Source organism: Poecilia mexicana, unplaced genomic scaffold (genome assembly GCF_051168715.1).
Source record: "Poecilia mexicana isolate PSO_F unplaced genomic scaffold, ASM5116871v1 scaffold_15, whole genome shotgun sequence".
Taxonomy (NCBI): domain Eukaryota; kingdom Metazoa; phylum Chordata; class Actinopteri; order Cyprinodontiformes; family Poeciliidae; genus Poecilia; species Poecilia mexicana.
Window position 1 is genome coordinate 30,615,632 of NW_028263384.1, and position 19,324 is coordinate 30,634,955.

At 46.9% G+C, this 19,324-nt stretch overlaps 1 protein-coding gene and 1 pseudogene across 1 annotated transcript; both read left to right on the top strand.

Moving 5' to 3' along the window:
* Positions 1–55: 55 nt before the first annotated feature.
* On the top strand, positions 56–8,015 carry LOC106912658 (uncharacterized). Its single transcript, XM_088013388.1, has 4 exons — positions 56–1,121; positions 5,928–6,078; positions 6,459–6,629; positions 6,769–8,015. Exons 1-4 carry the CDS (start codon positions 993–995, stop codon positions 7,914–7,916), a joined length of 1,599 nt encoding a protein of 532 aa, XP_087869514.1. The 5' UTR covers positions 56–992; the 3' UTR covers positions 7,917–8,015.
* A 644-nt stretch (positions 8,016–8,659) lies between these two features.
* On the top strand, positions 8,660–16,326 carry LOC106912657 (acetyl-coenzyme A synthetase 2-like, mitochondrial; annotated as a pseudogene).
* The last annotated feature ends 2,998 nt before the right edge of the window (positions 16,327–19,324 follow it).

Below are 19,324 nucleotides of genomic sequence, written 5' to 3' on the forward strand. Positions count from 1 at the left end.
ATCAAGAAATAGATGGATGGATGATGTATGATGGATGAGTCCTGTAGTCCATCCAGCATCCTTCTGTCCAGAATCTCCATGGCAACCATCAGGTGTGTTGCTGTCCACTCAATTAAAACATCTTCAGGATGTCTGCAGCAGAAGGCCTGTTCAGATTACCCATAGTCATGCTAGCCATCAGCGATGCCATCACGTTGCCATGGAGACAGCCATAGAAAGGAGGAGTCCAGCTGCAGACCAGCTGTAAGATTGTCCTGATGTTGGTGACATTCAGCAGCGTTTCCTGGATTATTGTTATTGTTTTCATGTTTCTCTCTAATAATGACAGGAGATTTTCCACAACAAATAAAGGATTAAAAATTAAAACGTGGCCAAAACAAAGGAGATTATTGTTGTGTGTCGGTCAATCTTTCTGTTATTATCTGTCAGTACGGGTCAACAACCGGATAAAGCCTGGTTCTGTTCTGTTCTGGTTCTGTTCTGTTCTGGTTCTGCTTCTGTTCTGGTGACTGTTGCCAGTGGAGAAGACGATGCACAGAAGGATCTTCCATAAAATCAACCATGAGCATCAGACTGCCTTCAGTCAGAGGCTTCTTCTCACTCCCTGTGACTCAGTCTGCTACGGGAGATCCTTCCTGCCCACAGAATCTATAAGAGTTACAACATTTAGTTTCCCTCTGCGATCAAAAATGGTTTTCTAAAATAAAGAATCTGTATCCAATGGAAGATCAGGGCCAAAAAAATCAATTCTGACCTTAAAGTTAAAATTCTGAGAAAAAAAAGTCAGAATTTCCTTCGGTTTATTATAAAATAATAATAAATGAATGAATCTGGCTAAAATGAGCTGCTTTTCTCTGTTTGCTGTATGAATTATGCCATGTTTATGATTTTTGTTTTTTAAAGAAAACGGAAAAGGCACTGGACGAGTTACCTACGTCAGTTCCTGTGCCGCTGTAAGCCGCTTGCTAACCCGGAGCTGACCGCGGCCCAGAATGGCGGATTTAGCCGCAGTCCGGAGCCAGGTGGCTCTGGTCGTGAACAGCCTGGCCCAAACCCTGCTTACGGAGCTCCGAACCGCGGGGCATGCGGTCCGTGTAAGCAGCCCGGAGCCCCGGTCAGAGGTAAAGCTAACCGTGGCTAACAGCAACACTTCCGGCTCCAGCAGCTCATGTCGGGTGACGTCACGGTCCTTGTGCACTCTGCAGCGAGTTTAACTTTTTTATTTTCTATCAAGTAACAAAGCTACTAACTATGGAGGACCAAAACCGACATAATAAGAAATAAAATAATAAATATATATTTTGATAAGAAATAAAAGCATAAATATATATTTAGCTTTTTCTTTTCCTTACACATGAGTTTCCATCAAGTAATGTATATATTTTTATTTTTCATTTCCCCTAAACATGCGTTTTTTCTGCTGCATTGTTATGTTAATGAGGAGAGCTTCCTTCTATGACTACTATTGGCCAATAGAGCTTTGGAACGTGACGTCACTGCTGTAGACGGAGGGACACCAGCGCCATCTTTGGGGTCCTCTCTGTTAAACATAACCGACAAAAACAGTCTCGCAGATTTTTTTTAATCCAAGTTACTTAAAATAATTTAGCTATGGCACTAACTTACTGCGTTATTGAATGTAATGTTCGATCACACAACTGAAACTGTAAAAAGATAGAAAATGGACTTTCGTTTCACTATTTTCCTGCTTGGAAACAACGCGAGGAGGCTAAGCTATCGGAGCTAACTAAAAGGAGACGAATCTCATGGTGTCAGCGGTTGCGACGTCCTGATGTCACCTTCTCCAACATCCCCAGATACCTACAAGTTTCCTCCAGACATTTCTATTATGGTGAGTGTCTAAATTTGCTTTGTTGGTGTTGTGTCATAATTTATTTTGCTATGATTTTGTCCGGGTGTACTCATGTTCAGTTTCTGTTGAATTCATTTAAGTGGGTCAACCTTGCTTAGGTCGGGCTAATATTGTTTATGTAGCATAGTCCGAGTTTTGTCAGTGGACATCGAGGTTATTACATTATTGTGAAGTAAACTATTTTACTAGTGTTATCAAATTTACAGCTTTAATAGCGATGTGTTCTGATATGTCCTCTTGAAGGCAAACCGACGTATGAAATGGATGAGCTCAATCCTGACTGGGGTCCAGTGCTGAATGTGGGTCACTGAGGTAAACGCCACAACATCGGACCGACATGGGCGTCAATTAAAGAGGCGATACAGAAAAACCATCAACAAGTTACTGAGACTGATTTCATTATTTACCCCAGAAGAGGTAAATAATGAAAACTGATTTAATGTGTAATTAAACAATAAAGGTGATAAAGTTTATGAAACAGAAAACACTTTCATAAGTATTTGTTGTATTTAACATATTCCAGGTAAGTGAACATGTAATGAAAAAGATCCAGTCCTAGAATTTTATGCAGTTGAACATTACGGGTAACAAGTGATGATCATCTGAGGTAATATATTTTATGAACATTTTTTTAAAATATAATTTTGGTTAAATAAAAAAGGGGTCCAAATGGAATAAAAATATGCCTCATCTATACAGTCTAGTGGAACAATTTCACACAGATTGAGTTAATGGCACACGATTTGGAGGCTACTGAAGAAAACATTTAATGTTACATTTATTTCAATTATTGAATATGACTTAAACATGTAATAGAGGATAGTGTTCCTTGTGTAATAGGATGAATTACCACTTTTTTGTATCAGTTGGTCACAACAAGTCAAGGCATTTATTTACAGGAGTGTTTGGAAATTGACGGTATCTGAACCTCCGAGCGCTTCAGGAGGCATCGGTAGAGAACAGCTGGCTGAAATCAGCGTTCATAAATCGGACCAACCTTGAGCTGAACGTCCCTTACTCTGCAGAGCGCGAATATCCAGTATCCAACTTGAAAACAACTTCACTGCGGTCAGTAACACAATAAAACCACCGGGATAAAGTTTGTTTTGGTCTGTGGCCTGTAAAGATGGCACCGAGCGACTGGACCTAAACGCCCCACAACGTCTGACGCAGTGACGTTGGTCCCAAAGCTCTACTGACCAATAGCAGACATAGAAGGCGGCTCTCCTCATTAACATAACGATGCAGCCGAAATACAGCGAGCAGAAAAAGACAAAGCAAAAATCTATTTTTCTTGACGGAAACTCATGTGTAAAGAAAAGGAAAAACTAAATATATATTTATTATTTTATTTATATATGTAAGATATATATTCTTTTATTCATATATTTATTCTTTTATTTCTTATTATGTTGGTTTTGGTCCTTAACTAACAGCAACGCAGGAGAATATGAACTAGAATCTCCTTCATAATCTAAATAAATATTTTATCTCATTCCACTGCTGACAGTCTCGTTACATTTAATGTCAGTTAAGTTTCAGTTGTTCACTTTTAACGTGGAGATCGAGAAAATCAATACTGAATCTCCGAAAACATTTCTGATTAACTGAATCTACGATAAACGGATCGCTTTGCTCACCTTCCCAAAATCTAATGAATACAATGATATTTTCTCAGAAATGATGACAACAAACTCACAGGATCTAAGATATGTTTAGAAAAATAACACTGTTTTCATACCAGTATTCATTAAAACTTAAACATGGAGTGAGAAGTTCCACTGAAAATTCATTATCCTGAAGTCTGGATGTTTGGCAGTTTAACTGGAATCTCCTGGTCTCAAAATCCACATTTCCAAGGATTTCAAATCCTGCCAGCTTCCTAAATATAAAATTAGAAAAATGAAACCATATGGAACGTTTTAAGCCATTCTTTCCTAAGCGCAACAACCATGACGTCAAAGTCAGATTCATTAATAACCAACCTTCTCATGTGATTAATTAATCGGGACTTTTATTGAAAACATTTCTTCCTGTTTCATTCATAAACATTTAACTTCATTCTCGACTCTGACTGATGAAATGCTTTGATGTGTTCAGTAATGCATGAGAGGAATCTCACATTTCTATCTTAGGAATTTATTAAATGATACTGAGGGCAGCACTGGATCGTTTTTGTTTGTTTTTTATCGTCAGAAAACTGGATGATCTTGTTATTGATTTGAAGCGTTAATAACCGAGTTATTGTGGTTAACAGTGTAATGCCAAATGCTTCGCTGGATCTTAAATCTAGAGCGGAGCCCTGGATTTATGGAAACCGAGCTATAAATATCACCGTAGAGCAGCTCAATTAATCCACAAAGATAATCCCCTAAACTTTGCAGCATCTCAGAGAGGAATGTGAGTGAAATCCAACCTGACAGGACGATGATAAAGGCTGATTGTTAAACCTCTCAGTTCTATTCAGTCTGAGCAGAAACCTGAGCTAACATTTCATAATCATACACAGAGATCTTCTGATTATAGACATCCACCATTAGATGTTTATTAGGTTTGGGGATTAAACTGATAATCCCTGTTTTATTGTATCAGAGAGATTACCTGTCAGGATATATTTTAGAAAGGCTTTGAACAACATCTCTAATACTTCCCATAAAAACCTGCAGAATGCTGTTGTTTTTAGCCTGGTGATTATCTCCTTAGCAGCCGGACTCTGAACCGTCCAGGCAGGAAACGCCGGCAGTCAGAAGACCCAGGTTTGTACCACGATCCCAGTAAACGGCTGGCAGAGCCTCCAGTCTGTCACTGGTTCACCTGGTCGACATTAGCTTCCTCAGTGAACTCAACGTCTTTGAACGGTTTGAATAAACTCCATTGGAGGAAAGCCAGACCATCGTTCCCCATGTTTTAACTGAACTGTAATTATGCCAGCTTCCAGAGACCAACAGTCGTGTCTTAAAGACTTTCACTCGCTGCTCTAACGCCCACCATGACGAAATGCTTCGAGAGGTGAAGGCCCCTTCCACACTGCCTCCATCATCTGACCCAGTCCAGCTTGGATAACCGCTCCACTGAGGATGCCATCTGCACAGGTACCGAGGTGTTCATCTGCCGGGAACACCTCGGTACCTGCGCTGTTCAGCTCAGCATTCAGCTCCATCATCCTTCAGGATCTGCTGACTGGTCCCACTGGGCCTCTACTGGCTGCTGGACTTCCTCGCTGACAGAGCTCAGTCTGTGCCTGTGGGTAATAAGTCCTCATTTCTTTGAACACCGACGGCCCCCAGGGCAGTGTCCTCAGCCCCCTGCTGCCCAACGACTGCCGTCCCAGGTTTACCACCAACCACATCCTGAAATGTGCAGACGACCATCATGGGAGCCATTCTGAGGTGCAGCATCTTGCGGACTGGTGAACGACCGACTCCTGAACGTCGACAAGACCAAGGAGATCACTGTCCATGTCAGGAGGTCCCGACCAGCCGCACGCCGCTCCTCATCAACGGATCCAAGTTCCTGGATGTGGACATTACAGACACCCAGCTGGACGCTTCATATCACTTTTCTGGGGGTTTTCTGTGTGCTCCGGTGGCGACATTTTGTCTCTCTTTCACTGTCATGTCTTTGTGAAATGTCAGTAGGTCTGGATCATTTCCTGAACTAGCTGGCCTCCGACCATCAGGTTTCCTGGTTCTGGGTGCAGAATCAGATTATTAACCTGGTTCTGTATCTGGAGCCTCCCGACTCGCCTGCATGATCCAAACACACTGAAATAAAACGCCTGATGGTCAGGAATGTTCTGCATATAATCTAGAGGAAAACCCGACAACAAGGAGAGATGCAGTTAGTTTTCCTGAAGGAAATGGTCAGTAAATAACCTGGTAATAAAACATAACTTATCATTAAACATCTGGATTCATTCGGACCAAAGTTATTAAGAGGCTCTTTGGAGGAACCCTGGTTCTGTTCCAGTTTGGGTCCCAGTTGGGCCCAGTCAGAAGAGACTGGTTTTTTCAGTCTGTGTGAATGAGTGATGGAGGTTTACTGGTTTCCTCAGGAGGAACTGGGACTGGCAGTGGACAGGCTGTGTCTGGAAGCTGTGGATCAAATCCTGAAGATCCTGGAAACCAGCATGACCAGGCAGGAAGAGGCTCTGCCCACACCGGCTGACACCTGTGGAGGGTTAATAAAGACCCAGACAGGTGGAGGTGAGACTGCAGGACAAACAGTTTCAGATTTTTAATGTGTTTACCACAGATTTAACATTTAAAAATGATATGATTTGCAATTAGCACAGGAAGAAACCCTCAATCATCTGCATAGAGGCGAATATTTAGAGGTAGAAAACAGTAGAGATGAAGGATTAGTTAGAGACATTGGGAGGAGCTTTAGGACAGGACCCTGGGGAACACCGTCAGGACCAGGTGTAAACCTGTCTCCCAGGTAAATGGTCCCTAAACCAGTTAGTAGACCGATCCTGGGATAGGGTTAGGCCAGGATCAGGTCATGAACACGATTCAGGTAGGTCTGGGTCAGAGTCTGTGTTTGGTGTGAACCGGGTGAAGATCGTTGTGTTTCTGTGTGTCAGGTGAGCAGGAGCCCGGCTCAGGCCACGCCTATTTCCTGCTGTACAGAGTCAGTGACGGACCGGCTGCAGAGGCAAACCGTAGAGACGCAGAGCAAAGCCTGACCATGTTTCCATTTCTGAGCGCTGCTGGTGACGCCAGGAGCCTGCTGGTGGCGCTGCAGAGCGCTGAGGGTGAGTCTACCTGCTGATGTGCAGAGGACGTGAGGAGCTCCTGGTGGAGTCAGCTGCTGCTGATGGGGTCTGTTCGTCATAGGGCAGCTAACTGCAGCGCCCTCTGCTGCTCATCAGGTGAACTGTGTCTGTGTTCCAGGTAACAGCAGAAGCAGCGCCTCTGATCTCACAGGTGAGGAGTCGCAGGTGCGCCCCGCCTCTTCCTCCCCTCCAACCGATGACCATGAGTACGCTCGGCCCCCAGCGCCACCTGACGCCGGGGCCAAACGCTGCAGGCGGCGGGAGGCGGGGGCCCCGGCGAGCGAGGAGCTTCACCTGCAGTGCTGGCGCTGCAGCAGGCTGTTCCCCAGTGCCGAGCGGCTGGCCGACCACCACAGGAAGTCCCACCCGCTGTGCTCGGTGTGCGGGGGGGCCTTCAGCGGCGTCCTGAAGCTCCGAGAACACCAGGTGAAGGAGCACAGCCTCCTGCCGTTCGCCTGCGGCTTCTGCCCCAAGAGCTTCAACCACAAGACGCACCGCGACCTGCATGTCAAGGCGCGCCACACTGGCGAGAAGAGCTGCCGCTGCGACATCTGCGGGAAGGGCTACTCCTGCGTCAGTGCGCGGAACACGCACCGGGTGACGCACTTCAGCAAGACGTTTATGTGCGAGGTCTGCGGCAAGGCCTTCTACCACGCCTCCCACCTGGCGCGCCACGCGCTGGTGCACCAGGAGCCGCGCCCGTTCAGCTGCTCCACCTGCGGGCGGCGCTTCACGCAGGCCGCCAACCTGCGCAGCCACCAGGCCACGCACGCCGGAGAGAAGCAGCTCTGCTCCGTCTGCGGCAAAAGTTTCCGCTGCCTGAGGAACCACATGATCAGCCGGCACGCCCAGGAGCCGGCGGCGGCCGGCTTGCTGCCGCCGGCCGTCACCTGCCAGGTCTGCGGGAAGAAGTTCCCCAACCCCTCGCAGCACCGGGCGCACCAGCGCAGCCACACGGGGGACAAGCCGTTCCACTGCGATGTGTGCGGGAGGAGCTACCGGCTGAAGGAGCTGCTGCGGGACCACCGCTACACCCACGGGGGGCAGAAGCCCTACCGCTGCTCCACCTGCGCCGAGACCTTCAGCCGGGCCTCCAGTTTCCTGCGGCACCGCAGCATCCACAGCGGCCAGGCGCCGCACAGCTGCCAGCGCTGCGGGAAGCACTTCCGGCTGCGCAGCTTCCTCCAGGCTCACCTGCAGACCAAAGCTCACCTGAGGCAGACGCAGCAGAGCCAGAGCGCCGAGCCTCCTTTAATCCCAGATTAGCAGCTGAGATGGAAGAACTCATGAAGGCGCAGGGCTGGACGGTTCGGTTCCTCCGTCTGTTTGACTTTAATCTGTCATTAAACATAAACATAGAGCGGGTTAGATTGTTGGAAGTCGTGTTTTTTAATAAAGTTTTAAATCACGGCTCCATCGCCCTGCTCCAGGGCGGACGGTGGCGCCCTGGGCACGCAGCCCTGAGGGACTCCAGCTGGACGTGTTTCTGACCCGGTCCAGGGCCGCTGCTAATCCTGTCTGCTGGTTCTGGACCGGCTGCTCAGTCAGTTCTCTGCAGCAGAGGACTGGTTTGACTGGTTTCCAGTTGAGCAGCTTGAGGGAGTCCAGTAAATCCAGATGATGATGTGTAATCCAGCAGACCTGCGGTCAGATTAACGGATGTATCCAGGCGATAATCCCACCTCGGTGTTTGAACGACGGTTCGATGATAATCTGCGGTTTGTTTACGTTCCAGACGCTGGGGCTAATCAGGACCACAACATGTTTGTTTCATCGTTATTATGATCATGTGACAGTCAGCTGATCAGATTTTCGCTTCCAGGATCCGTCAGACACACCAGAGGTCAGAGGTCACGTATTCATTTATTAAAGTCAATTTCAAAATAAACAAATGGAGATTTTTCAGCAGCAACTTTACAACTATTGATTATAGATATATTAGTGATATTTATCTATAATCAATAATAATCCAGTAAAATGTTTCAATTCTTCATAACTGCAACATATTAGAAACCGGAACCACCGGCTCACATCTGGATCCAGATCCAGTTCTGCTTCATCAGGTGAAACCTCCCGGTCCAGTCTCTGATCGCTCCCAGACCAGAACCGGAGGGTCAGTCTCGGTTCGGCCCGCTCCAGACCGACATGGCTCCGTGCAGGGGAACCGGACTCTTCTGGGTCCTCCTGGGCCGCCGCAGCTCGTCCGGACCGAACTGGGCCCCGGTCCGGTCTCTGTCCCGGCTGCCCCACCGGGACCTGTTCCGGCTCTCAGTCATCGAACCGGACCGGTTCTGGGGCCCCGCAGCCGCCGACAGGCTCCACGGGGCCGAACCGTTCCAGCGCGTCCAGGACTGCCACCTGAACCGGGCCCGGATCCGCTGGTTCCTGGGCGGTAAGCGGAACGTGTCCGGTGAGTTCCGACCCGAACCGAGGGGACAGAGGTTCGGTCCGGTTTCTGAATCATATCCTGACTGTTCGGATCAAGGTTCGGCTGATTTTTCTCTGAACCGAACGTGTGTGGATCAGTCGGTTTCTTTCTGACACAAACGGTAGAAAGGTTGAGGTTCGGTTCGGACTGGTTTATTAGTAATAAGGTGTTGGGGAACCGGAACCAGAACCATGAATGGACCAGAGCAGCAGAATGTTTTAGATTTCCTACTGTGGGTTTGGACCGAACAGAACCAGCAGAGGCCCGCAGGTGGAGATGAGACCGGTTCTGATCCGCAGTCACATTAGATTCTGATGTGACTCTGGTTCCCGTCACAGAGGACGGATTCTGGTTCTCCAGGTCTGGTCCAGTCCAGACGTCTGGTGGTTCTGGACCAGGACCCGGTACCAGGTCCAGATGTTTTTCAGATTTTCATCCTCTGCCTTGTTTGTGTGTCGGATTATAATCCAATTATAATCTAATAACGGCGGCAGGATGATTGGTTCCCATCAGCTTCGATACAGGATCAGCTCTCCATTACATAAACGGGTTCTGTGGCGCCGCTGCGTGCCGCTTCGGCCCGGCTCGGCCCAGTCTGCTGCCTCTAAATCCACTTCAGGATTAATGTTCAATCAGAGAACAAATGAAGTCAGTTTCCACCACGAGTCCCGCCGGGTGGGGATGATGATCTGCTCGGCGCTGCCACGGCTCACACTGGGGAGGGGGTTCTGATTGGACCGTAGGACCATCTGAAGCTCTCTAGGAGGGAAGCTGATGTTCTCCAGAACCTTCAGAACCGATCCAGTCCCTCAGAGGACAGACTCAGGCTCTGCTTAACTCTGTTTCCATGGTAGCATCGCCAGGCCTTCAGTTAGAGCAGCATAGCCGGGTCCTGGAGGTTCGAGGTTCTCCTGGAGGGAGCCGTTCCCTCCTGATCCAGGTTCTGCTGACCTGGTTCCATCTCTGTCCCAGTGAACTGCCTGGACGTCCATGTGGACTCTCATCCGGACCAGGTGGCTCTGATCTGGGAGCGGGACGAACCTTGCACCGAGTTCACACATACACACGGAGACGGTCCGGCTCATCTCCATGACGCTCCATAAACCTGCAGCAGAGACACGATGTTCAGGATCCGTCTTTGTCCTCAGAGCTTTTCTCATCTCCAGAGAAAATCTCAACTCAAAGTTGGCATGAATTGAATTGGTGCTCAATTCATTCTTAATCCCTGCTAACCTTCTGCTAATTTTCTGCTAAACTGATGCTAAATTCATGCTAACTAATCATGCTAGATTAATGCTAACCTACCTTCACGTATATAACAATCAGAACATGGCCGACAGTGAACTCAGGTTTTACCTGAGGACATAAATCTTTGCAAGGGATGCAGAAGACAAAGTTCTGTTTTAAGGAATATTTAGAACCAGAACATTTCAGACTGTCAGACCTTTGGTCAGTGTGAGGAGGTGAGAAGTCGCTGCTGAGGAAGATTTCTGTTGTGGTAGCAGAACCTCAGAGCGTGACGTGTCCACACTGATAACGGCGATGAGCCGAGGCGCGAAGCTCAGAGATCCCGCAGAGTGACAAGATGTTACTGATCAACAGGAATGACGACCTGAAACCATAAAACCAGCTCAAAATGAGACTCAATGAGCTGAATGTGCCCAGAAACAAACCGGCTCAAGTCCAACAGAACATTTTCTTCCACAGCTGGATGGCTACAGAATGAGCTTTCAGAATCAAGAGGCCAAATCAAGCAGAGTTGACCCAGTTGGTACCAGAATCTGATCCCAGGTGTCAGAACAGGGATGTTATCTCTGCTGAGTGAATAAACTATGATCCTGATAGCTTTACAGCATTTTCCAGGCCCAAAGTTTCCTCCGAAACCCAACCGCCTGAAGACAAACAGAACCTGCAGAGAAATCTGGATGTTCAGTAACGAGTCTTTATCTTCTCCTGGTCCAACCAGAAACTGATCCAATCACCTTCATCCTGTCCAACCAAGTCTTTAGGTTCTTCTGCTGTTAGTCACAGTTTTCTGTCTCTCAATACTGGACATGTTTCCACAGCAGACCTTCATCAGAGCTATCGCCAGGTGGGACCTGACATCAGTGAGCTGTCTGGCAGTGACAGCTGAAATTCTGTCCAATAACAAAAGAACCTAAAGACAAGAAACAGTTTGATCTTTACCGTCTTAACTTTGACCCTCAAAATGCTTACCTGTTAGTCAAAGGGTACCTGTGCCATGATGACAGAGGTCTGAAAGTTCTCTGGTCAGATTTACTCCTGGTTTCCAGATAAGAATGTTCAGATGTTGTTAGAACCCAGAGAACATTCCTGAGGAATCCCTGGACCTCAGGACGTTCTGTCTCAGCTCAGTGCAGGGCCGTGATCACCTGTAACCAAGGTGTGAGAGGAGGCCGAGTCATCGAGCTCAAGGCCGCTGCAGTGAAGACTTGTCCATCTGTCCAACATGTCTTTGTCTCTTAGAGGACCGAACAGCTTGCAGTGATGGGAAAGATGGACATCCCTCAGGAAGAGGTGAGACACCTGATCAGAAGGTCCATACCAGTCCAAAAATTACCAACACACCCAGTCCATACCTGACTGGTCCACACCTGACCAGTCCATCATGTGAAACCCAGGCGGGTTACCTGCTGTACACCTCCATCACTCACCAGGGGTACGTCTCCGGTCTTTGAACCTAACCGCGGTGGAGAACTCCTGGTTCCTCATGGTCCTAGAACATTATGACCTCATCAGGATTCTGACCTGGTCATATCGGGCCGAGGCCACTGGCTAGTTGGGTCCTCCTGTCGTTGGGTTCTTCTGGCACCGGTGGTTTCGACCAAAGAGAAGCTGAGTGCCTCCAGGAGTCCTGGTTGGTCCCTCCATGTAGCACCCTGAGTTGCTTCTCTGCCATCGGATCGGACTTCCTTGTGGTTCTGTTCAGGGACAGCGCCATGGAGACAGTCCAAACGTTCTCCAGAGACAACACCTTCCTGAACCCGGGAACAGTTAGATGCTGGTCTTCCTGCCTGATGGAGATTTTCTCCAGCAGGCCTGGGAGAAGGAACAACATTCAGTCTGAAGAGGAGAACCTCTGAAGGGAATCAACCTGGTTCTGCCAACAGGTCCAGAACTCACCAGAACCCTGTTTCTGTTGTTCCAGTTGGTGTTCGACTACCGAGACGGAGACGTGTTTGGCTGCATGGCGGACATCGGCTGGATCACAGGACAAAGCTATGTGGTCTACGGCCCGCTGTGCAACGGCGCCACCACTGTCCTGTTCGACAGCACACCTGTGTACCCGGATCCAGGTGAGCCGGGTCAGCAGCACCAAAACTCCCTGCTTCACCTACACAGCTTCATCCAGCGGTCCAATCCCACATTCCCCACTGGAAGCATTCTGAGGCTGGATGGAGGTTGGATGAATGTTGGATTGAGGTTGGATGGATGATCTATGCAGGTTAATCTTGAACCTCAGGTGAGTCTCACCTGCAGCAGGAAGTGGAGCTGCAGTCAGTCATTAACCTGGTTTTATGGTCTGCAGTTAGACCAATGAAGGCCTTCGCTCCGCTTTCTGAGCTCTGATTGGTCAGGAAGGATGTGACCCAACACCCATCACCAGAAGATGACGTCTCCTTTTATCTGTTAGGTGACCTTTGACCTCTGTCATCCCAAACAGACATAGAGTCCAGACAGTAGCACCAGAAAGTATCATTAAAGCGGTTGTGAGAGGCAGGGGGCGGAGCTCAAGCAGGAAGTTTAACAGAGTGTGGCCGTGTGGGACGGAGTGTGTGTCTCACCTTGCCTGTGTCCAGCCAGGTACTGGGAGACGGTGCAGTGGCTGCAGATCAACCAGTTCTACGGAGCGCCGACGGCTCTGTGGCTGCTGCTGAGACACGGAGACGACTGGGTCAGGAAGTACGACTGGAGCTCTCTGAGGATGCTGGGGTTAGGTGGGTCCAACCGCTGGGACACTGGGATCCAACTGGTCCAACTCAGCCAGAACCTGACAGGAACCGGTTCTGAGGTTTGACACCAAACACACCAGGCACAGACACTCTGGGACTAGAATTAAATTCTGGACCAGGAACTTCAGATCCAGTTTCTGGGTCAGAAGGTTCAGGGTGTTTGTCAGTTACCTCATCATCAGCAGAACCACGTCTCAACCGCTAATCTAGCCTAGCAGACATGAAGTCATGACATCACTTCCTGGCAGATGGAGACCAGGAAGTGATGTCATCACCACCTGGATATCACTAGGAAGTGATATCATGACTTCCTCTGGCCCAGGATTGGTCATTGTTGATGCTCCATATCTGGTTGTCCACAGTGGGGGAACCCATCAACCATGAGGCCTGGCACTGGTTCCACAGCGTGGTGGGGGAGGGACGCTGCCCCCTGGTGGACACCTGGTGGCAGACAGGTGAGACACCGCAGGTGATTCACAGCATCACACAACCAGTCTGAGGGACTTCCTCCTAGTTCTCCCAGTTCCTGACCCAAAGCTGGAGAATCTCCCAGAGGAACCTTCCTGCTGTCTGTGGAGGTGTAGCTCCCCCCACATCTGGTTCTGGAAGCCGACCCGACAGTAAGTCCTCCTGATTTTCTCTTCACTGAAGTTTAAACCCTAATTGGAACAATCAGCAGCAGAACATCTGCAGCTCAGCGGACAATTAACAACCAAACCCCCCTCACCCCCCGCCCCCCAGAAAGGATCATGGCCGCTGACCCAATTCCTCAACAATCTCGCCACGTGGCTCTAAACTCGGCTCAGCTGCTCAACTAAAACCTCTAGGAACTGCAGCTGGGCCCCTGCTGGCAGAACCACTGGGTCAGAACCGGCTGGGACAGCCCTCAGACTGGTGTCTGGTACCAGAACCAGACCAGATTGGTTCTCTAACCTGTGCTCCCCCTCAGAGACCGGAGGAGTGTGCATCGCCCCCCGACCCGCGGTGCTCCCATCGTTCCTCGGCATCCAGCCGGTTCTGATGGGAGACCAGGTGAGGCCCGGTTAGAGTCTGGTTCTGTTTGTTCTGATTGATCAGCCTGGAGGTTCTGGGAGAGTCAGAGGAAGGGTTCTGGAGATCCGGAACGTGGCTCTGAGCCTCCTGCCTGAGCCGGTCCGACTGAATGGACAGAACCAGAACTGCAGCCGTGGTACCTGTGGTGATGATCCTGGTGCAGTCCAGCACCGGTTCTGGACCAGGTTAGGGTCGGGTTGCTGTGGGAAGGAGCAGCAGAACCTGTTTGGATCAGAACCTTTCCCTGATGACTCAGCCCGGTCTGGGAGTTCTGAGAGGTCCAGAACTCCAGAACCATCTCTGACCCAATTGGTTTTTGGAGTTTTTTATGGTTTCAGACTCTGGTCGATGTTTGGGTTTTCTGGGTCGGTTCTGTTGGTTCTTCTCTCTGATGCGACTGTTTGGCTCACTTCCTGTTGTTTTATTCTGTCTCCTGAACCATCTGACCCGGTTCTGACCCAGTTCTGCCTCTTGTTCTGATCCAGTTCTCTCTGGCTGCCAGCTGGTTCCTGTGCAGCAGAGTTCTGCTGGGCTCTGGTCCAGTCAGGGCTGACCCATGTGACCCGGTCCGGTCGGCGCCGCTGCAGCATCTGGTGAATCAGCTGATCTGGAGGTTCTTCCTCCTCATCATCATCAGGGCAGCAGATTAGATTAGATTAGGCCCTGAGACGCAGCCACACCAGAACCAGAACTTCTTCCATCTGGACCGGTTCTGTCGCAGTCTGAAGGCATCTCCAGGCAGGACCTCAGCCGGGTTCTGGTCAGATGGACAAAACCCGTAAGGAATAAAATTAACTAATTGGTTCAGAGGGGTACCAGTTGGGTCAGACCGGACCGGACCGACCCAGCAGCAGCTGCCAGTCACCAGTTAGCTCAGATCTAAATGTTAGCGCTGCCTGACCCCAACAACCTTCCCTGATGTTCCAATCAAAGTCCGGAAAGGAATCCGCCGACTCTCGTCTCCCCAATCAGAACCAACATGCAAAGTTGTAGAAACTTTAACAGAACCAGAACCGGGTCAGCTCATTGAACTGGTCCAGAGATAAATGAATCAGGAAGCAGAACCTCCTGTTGGGTCGAAGGAGGTTCTGAAGTCCTGAGGTTCTGACTCGGTGTGAACGTGGAACAGCAGCGCCCTCTGGTGGCCGCTGGACTGAACAGAACCGGGTGGGTTGAGGAACCGGACCTGTTCTCCGTTTGCAGGACGAACATCCAGCGGTTCCAGAATCGGCTGTGGTCGAATATCAAAGAAGAAGGTGAGGCAAACCTGGGCCCTTTCACAATAAAAGCCTCCTCTGGTAAAAACAGAACTGGCCTGAGCCAGCTGGCCTAGTTCTGCCGAACCTTAGCTTAAAGGTAAACTGAACCTGTAGTTAGAGGCTTTGCTGCCCCCTCTGGTCACCCAGTGCAGCTTCAAGTTACACAGACCGAACTGAGAGGTTCTGATGGGTCCAGTTGTATGGAGAGCCATTTCAGCCAAAATTAAATAAATAAATAAATGGGTGAAATAAATAAAAAATGAGTAAAATAAATCAAAAAATGAAGAAAATGAGTGAAATAAATAAAAAATTTGTTAAATAAATAATTTTGCTTTTTCATTAAACCAATTTTTATTTATTTATTTTTCATATGATCAATTTCCCAATTTCTTTTTCATTTATCTATTTGTCATTTATCCCTTCATCCATTTACCCATTTTTCATTCATCTTTTTCATTTAACCACTTTTCAATTTCCCTTTTTCATTAAGCCAATTTTTTTATTTTTTTTTCAGATTATCTATTTCTCAATTTCTCTTTTATCTATTTTTCATTTACCCATTTTTCATTAATCTATTTATTAATTTAACCATTTTTCATTTTCCTTTTTCCATTAACCCGATTTGCTATTTCCCACTTTCATTAATCAATTTCTCATATACCCCATTTTTTATTTACCCATTTTCTTTTATCTATTTTTCATTTAACATTTGTTTGAAAAAAATTTTATTTTCCCATTTTCCAATTCCCCTTATTCATTTAGTATTTCCTTATTTTCTTATTTATCACATTCTATTTCCCCGCAAAACTTAGGAAAAAATAAATGCAAATGAGGAGAGGTACGTCATCAGACTACATCTTCCCCAATTGGTTGGTTAGCGTCACCTGTACTTTGCTTCAAGAAAGATGGCGACCTACTACCGGGTTATCAATAAGCTGAAGCTCATTAACTTCATTAGAAAATAGTGTTATTAGTCCTGACTTTATTTTTGGTGTGGCCGCTCAGACAGAACGTGTTTCAGCTGGCGGCTCTCATGGCTCAGAGCTTCACCGTCGGGGGTTTTTATAGTTTGGACGAAGCGGCCGCTGAAGTTGGCTTACGATTGAAGGTTGGGGACGCCTTCGTAGCTGCCAGCTGTGGTCCAACCATAAGGAGCAGATTTTACTGTACATCCTAAGTGAAGTACAATATCCAGAGGCAGCTCTATCGAGCTGAGAGAATGAGAGTGGCAAGCCTTGGAGATCTGCTTCGGAGGCCATCTTTCAAACATGCACCGCTGCTGTCCGTCCAGGATCCTCCGGTTGCCCAGACGTTGCACGGTAAGCTAACGCTGATGGTTGTTGTCCAACTACAGTCATATTTAATCAATAGGTGCTCAATTACGATCGCGGAAGGTTTTGAGTTGATCTCGGCACTATAGGGTACCCTAGCATCTTCATACTCCACTTTTGCTACAAACTGTCCCAAAACACTTATACATCCTCCATTGTAAGCTTTGAGCTTCACTTTAGCCGGCTGCAAAGGCAGGTGAGAGAACTTCTTCAAGTATGTAGGATATGAAATGACACTCTTTGCTGCTCCTGTGTCAATTTCCATTTCCAAATCAACATTGTCAACTGCAAATGTTGCTTTATATCGTTCATCATCCTCAGCATTAACAGTCAAAATGGCTAACTCCTCTTCAGGGTCTTCCTCAGCTGTCACATACTTTGTCTCTCTGCTGCTCCTGTTTGGCACAATCTTTTCATGACTCTTTTACACTTTAGCTCGACATGCTTTCCTAATATGTCCAATCTTTCCACAATTATGGCATTTAGTCTCTTTGAAATGACATTCATTTGCACTGTGATTTTTTCCTTTGCATCTGTAGCACATATTTGTTTTTACAGGCCTCACCTTGTGAATGTTTGCCTCACTAGCCCATTCACCTTCGGCGCCTCTCAGCTCTCGAGTGTCTCTGTCTGCAGTCTCCATATTGAGAGCAATCTCAAAAGCTTTGGCGAAGGTCAGCCGGTCCTCTGAAAGCAACCTCCTCTGGCACGCTTCGTTTTTAATTCCACTTACGAACCGATCCCTCAGTGCTGAATCCAGCGACGCACCAAAATCACAGTTAGCTGCTTGTTGTTTTAGCTCTGCGACATACTGGGCAACAGTTTGACTCGCCTTTTGGTTGCATCTATTAAAACGGAAACGTTCAGCAACCAATAAGGGCTTGGGTTCATAGTGTTCTTTCAAAATGTCCACAATATCGCCAAAAGTCTTGTCTTTTGGTTTTTCAGGCTGTACTAAGTTTCGTAAAAGTCCGTATGCTTTAGCACCCATTACACTTAGCAACACCGCCACGTGCTTTTCTTCGTCAATGTCGTTAGCTTCCAGGTACTGCTCTAGCATCGTTAGCTTCCAGGTACTGCTCTAGCCGCTCGATATAAGCTGTCCACGGCTCAACCTCCGGTCTGAAGTCTTCTATCTTGCCAACCGGAGCCATTGTACTCACTAGTACTGACACTTGACGTCTTCTCTCCTCCAAAAGAAATATCCTCGTCGCCAGTTGTAATGTCTTAAAGAACAGAGGAGGCTCCGGCTATTTCCGTATCTCTTTATTGTTGTGCTAGAACCGAAGTGACCACAGAGTGCCAGCTTGCATGTGTCACACAAAAGGACTGTACCAACTCAGGTAAACTGGGGAGGGGAAATACACCACAATTTTATTTTATCAATTTTTTTTTATCCGATTACTTGATTAATCGTAAGAATAATTGATTACTCGATTACTAAAATATTCGTTTAAAACAGCCCTGACTTTGAAACCACTATGACACCGAACGAAGTTCAGACCCTAAACCGCTGTTGCCTAACTGGACTCAGAGCTACAGAAGTACTGACCGGGTCACACAGTGACCAGAGGTGAGTCTCATTCACAGCTCCTACGGCCAACTCTTCCTCTTCCTCTGTGTGCTCCTCCTCCTCATCGTCTCTTGTTATTTCTATGTTCCGATCGTTTTCAATGCGCTCCGGTTCAAATTAAAAAGGCTAATAATGTTACTCATCACTGTTTTGGCTGGAGCCAGGCAGTTGAACTACACGTCATTTACCCAGAATGCATTGCAGTGTGGAAAAACATGGCGACAATCCTGACAATATTTTATTAAAATTTATAAAAACTAAATAACCTACAGTACTATTACGGTATTGTTTTTACATCTAAGATGGATATTAACAAAATAAGGTCTATTTTTATAACTAGTCGTGGTTCCCTTTAAGGACAAGTATTGTTTTTGTTGTAGCACCTCTGTCACTAAGGTAAGGTAGGGTAATTTTACTTGTATATCACATTTTCAGCAACAAGGCAATTCAAAGGGCACTGAACTGTCAGCGTTTGATATTTCGAGGCATAAACATATTTACTTTGTTAAAGTAAATAATATTCCACTATAAGGATTGTTATTTCTTTTATTCTTTGCCATTTTAACAAAAATAGTAAAATATTAAGGCACCTAAAAAGGCACACTTTATTAGTCTAAAATATACACTGAGATGTAATTGAAAACATACTGAAATTTTAGTATATTTAATAGTTTACTTTTCAAGAAAGTGTTAAGTGAATTTAAAATATATATATTTTGAGCATATATTTTACAATATACACAAAATATCTATAGAAGCATGTTTCATTACTTGAGCAAATATATATTTTGTTCACTTAAAGTATACTTTTAATATATTTCTTAAAAGTGTATTTTGGTACAATTAGATTTAAGTGTTTAAAGTTATGTCAAAATTGGTACAAACATGCTTTTAGTATACTTTATATGTAGTACACTTGATACTTGGACTACTTACAGAAGTAATACAAGTATGTTTGAAATATAAAAGTATTTTGTTTTTCACTTGGGCAACGCTGACAGTCTGGGGAATGAAAATGTTTTCTATAAAACAACTTTCACTTCATGATACGACTGA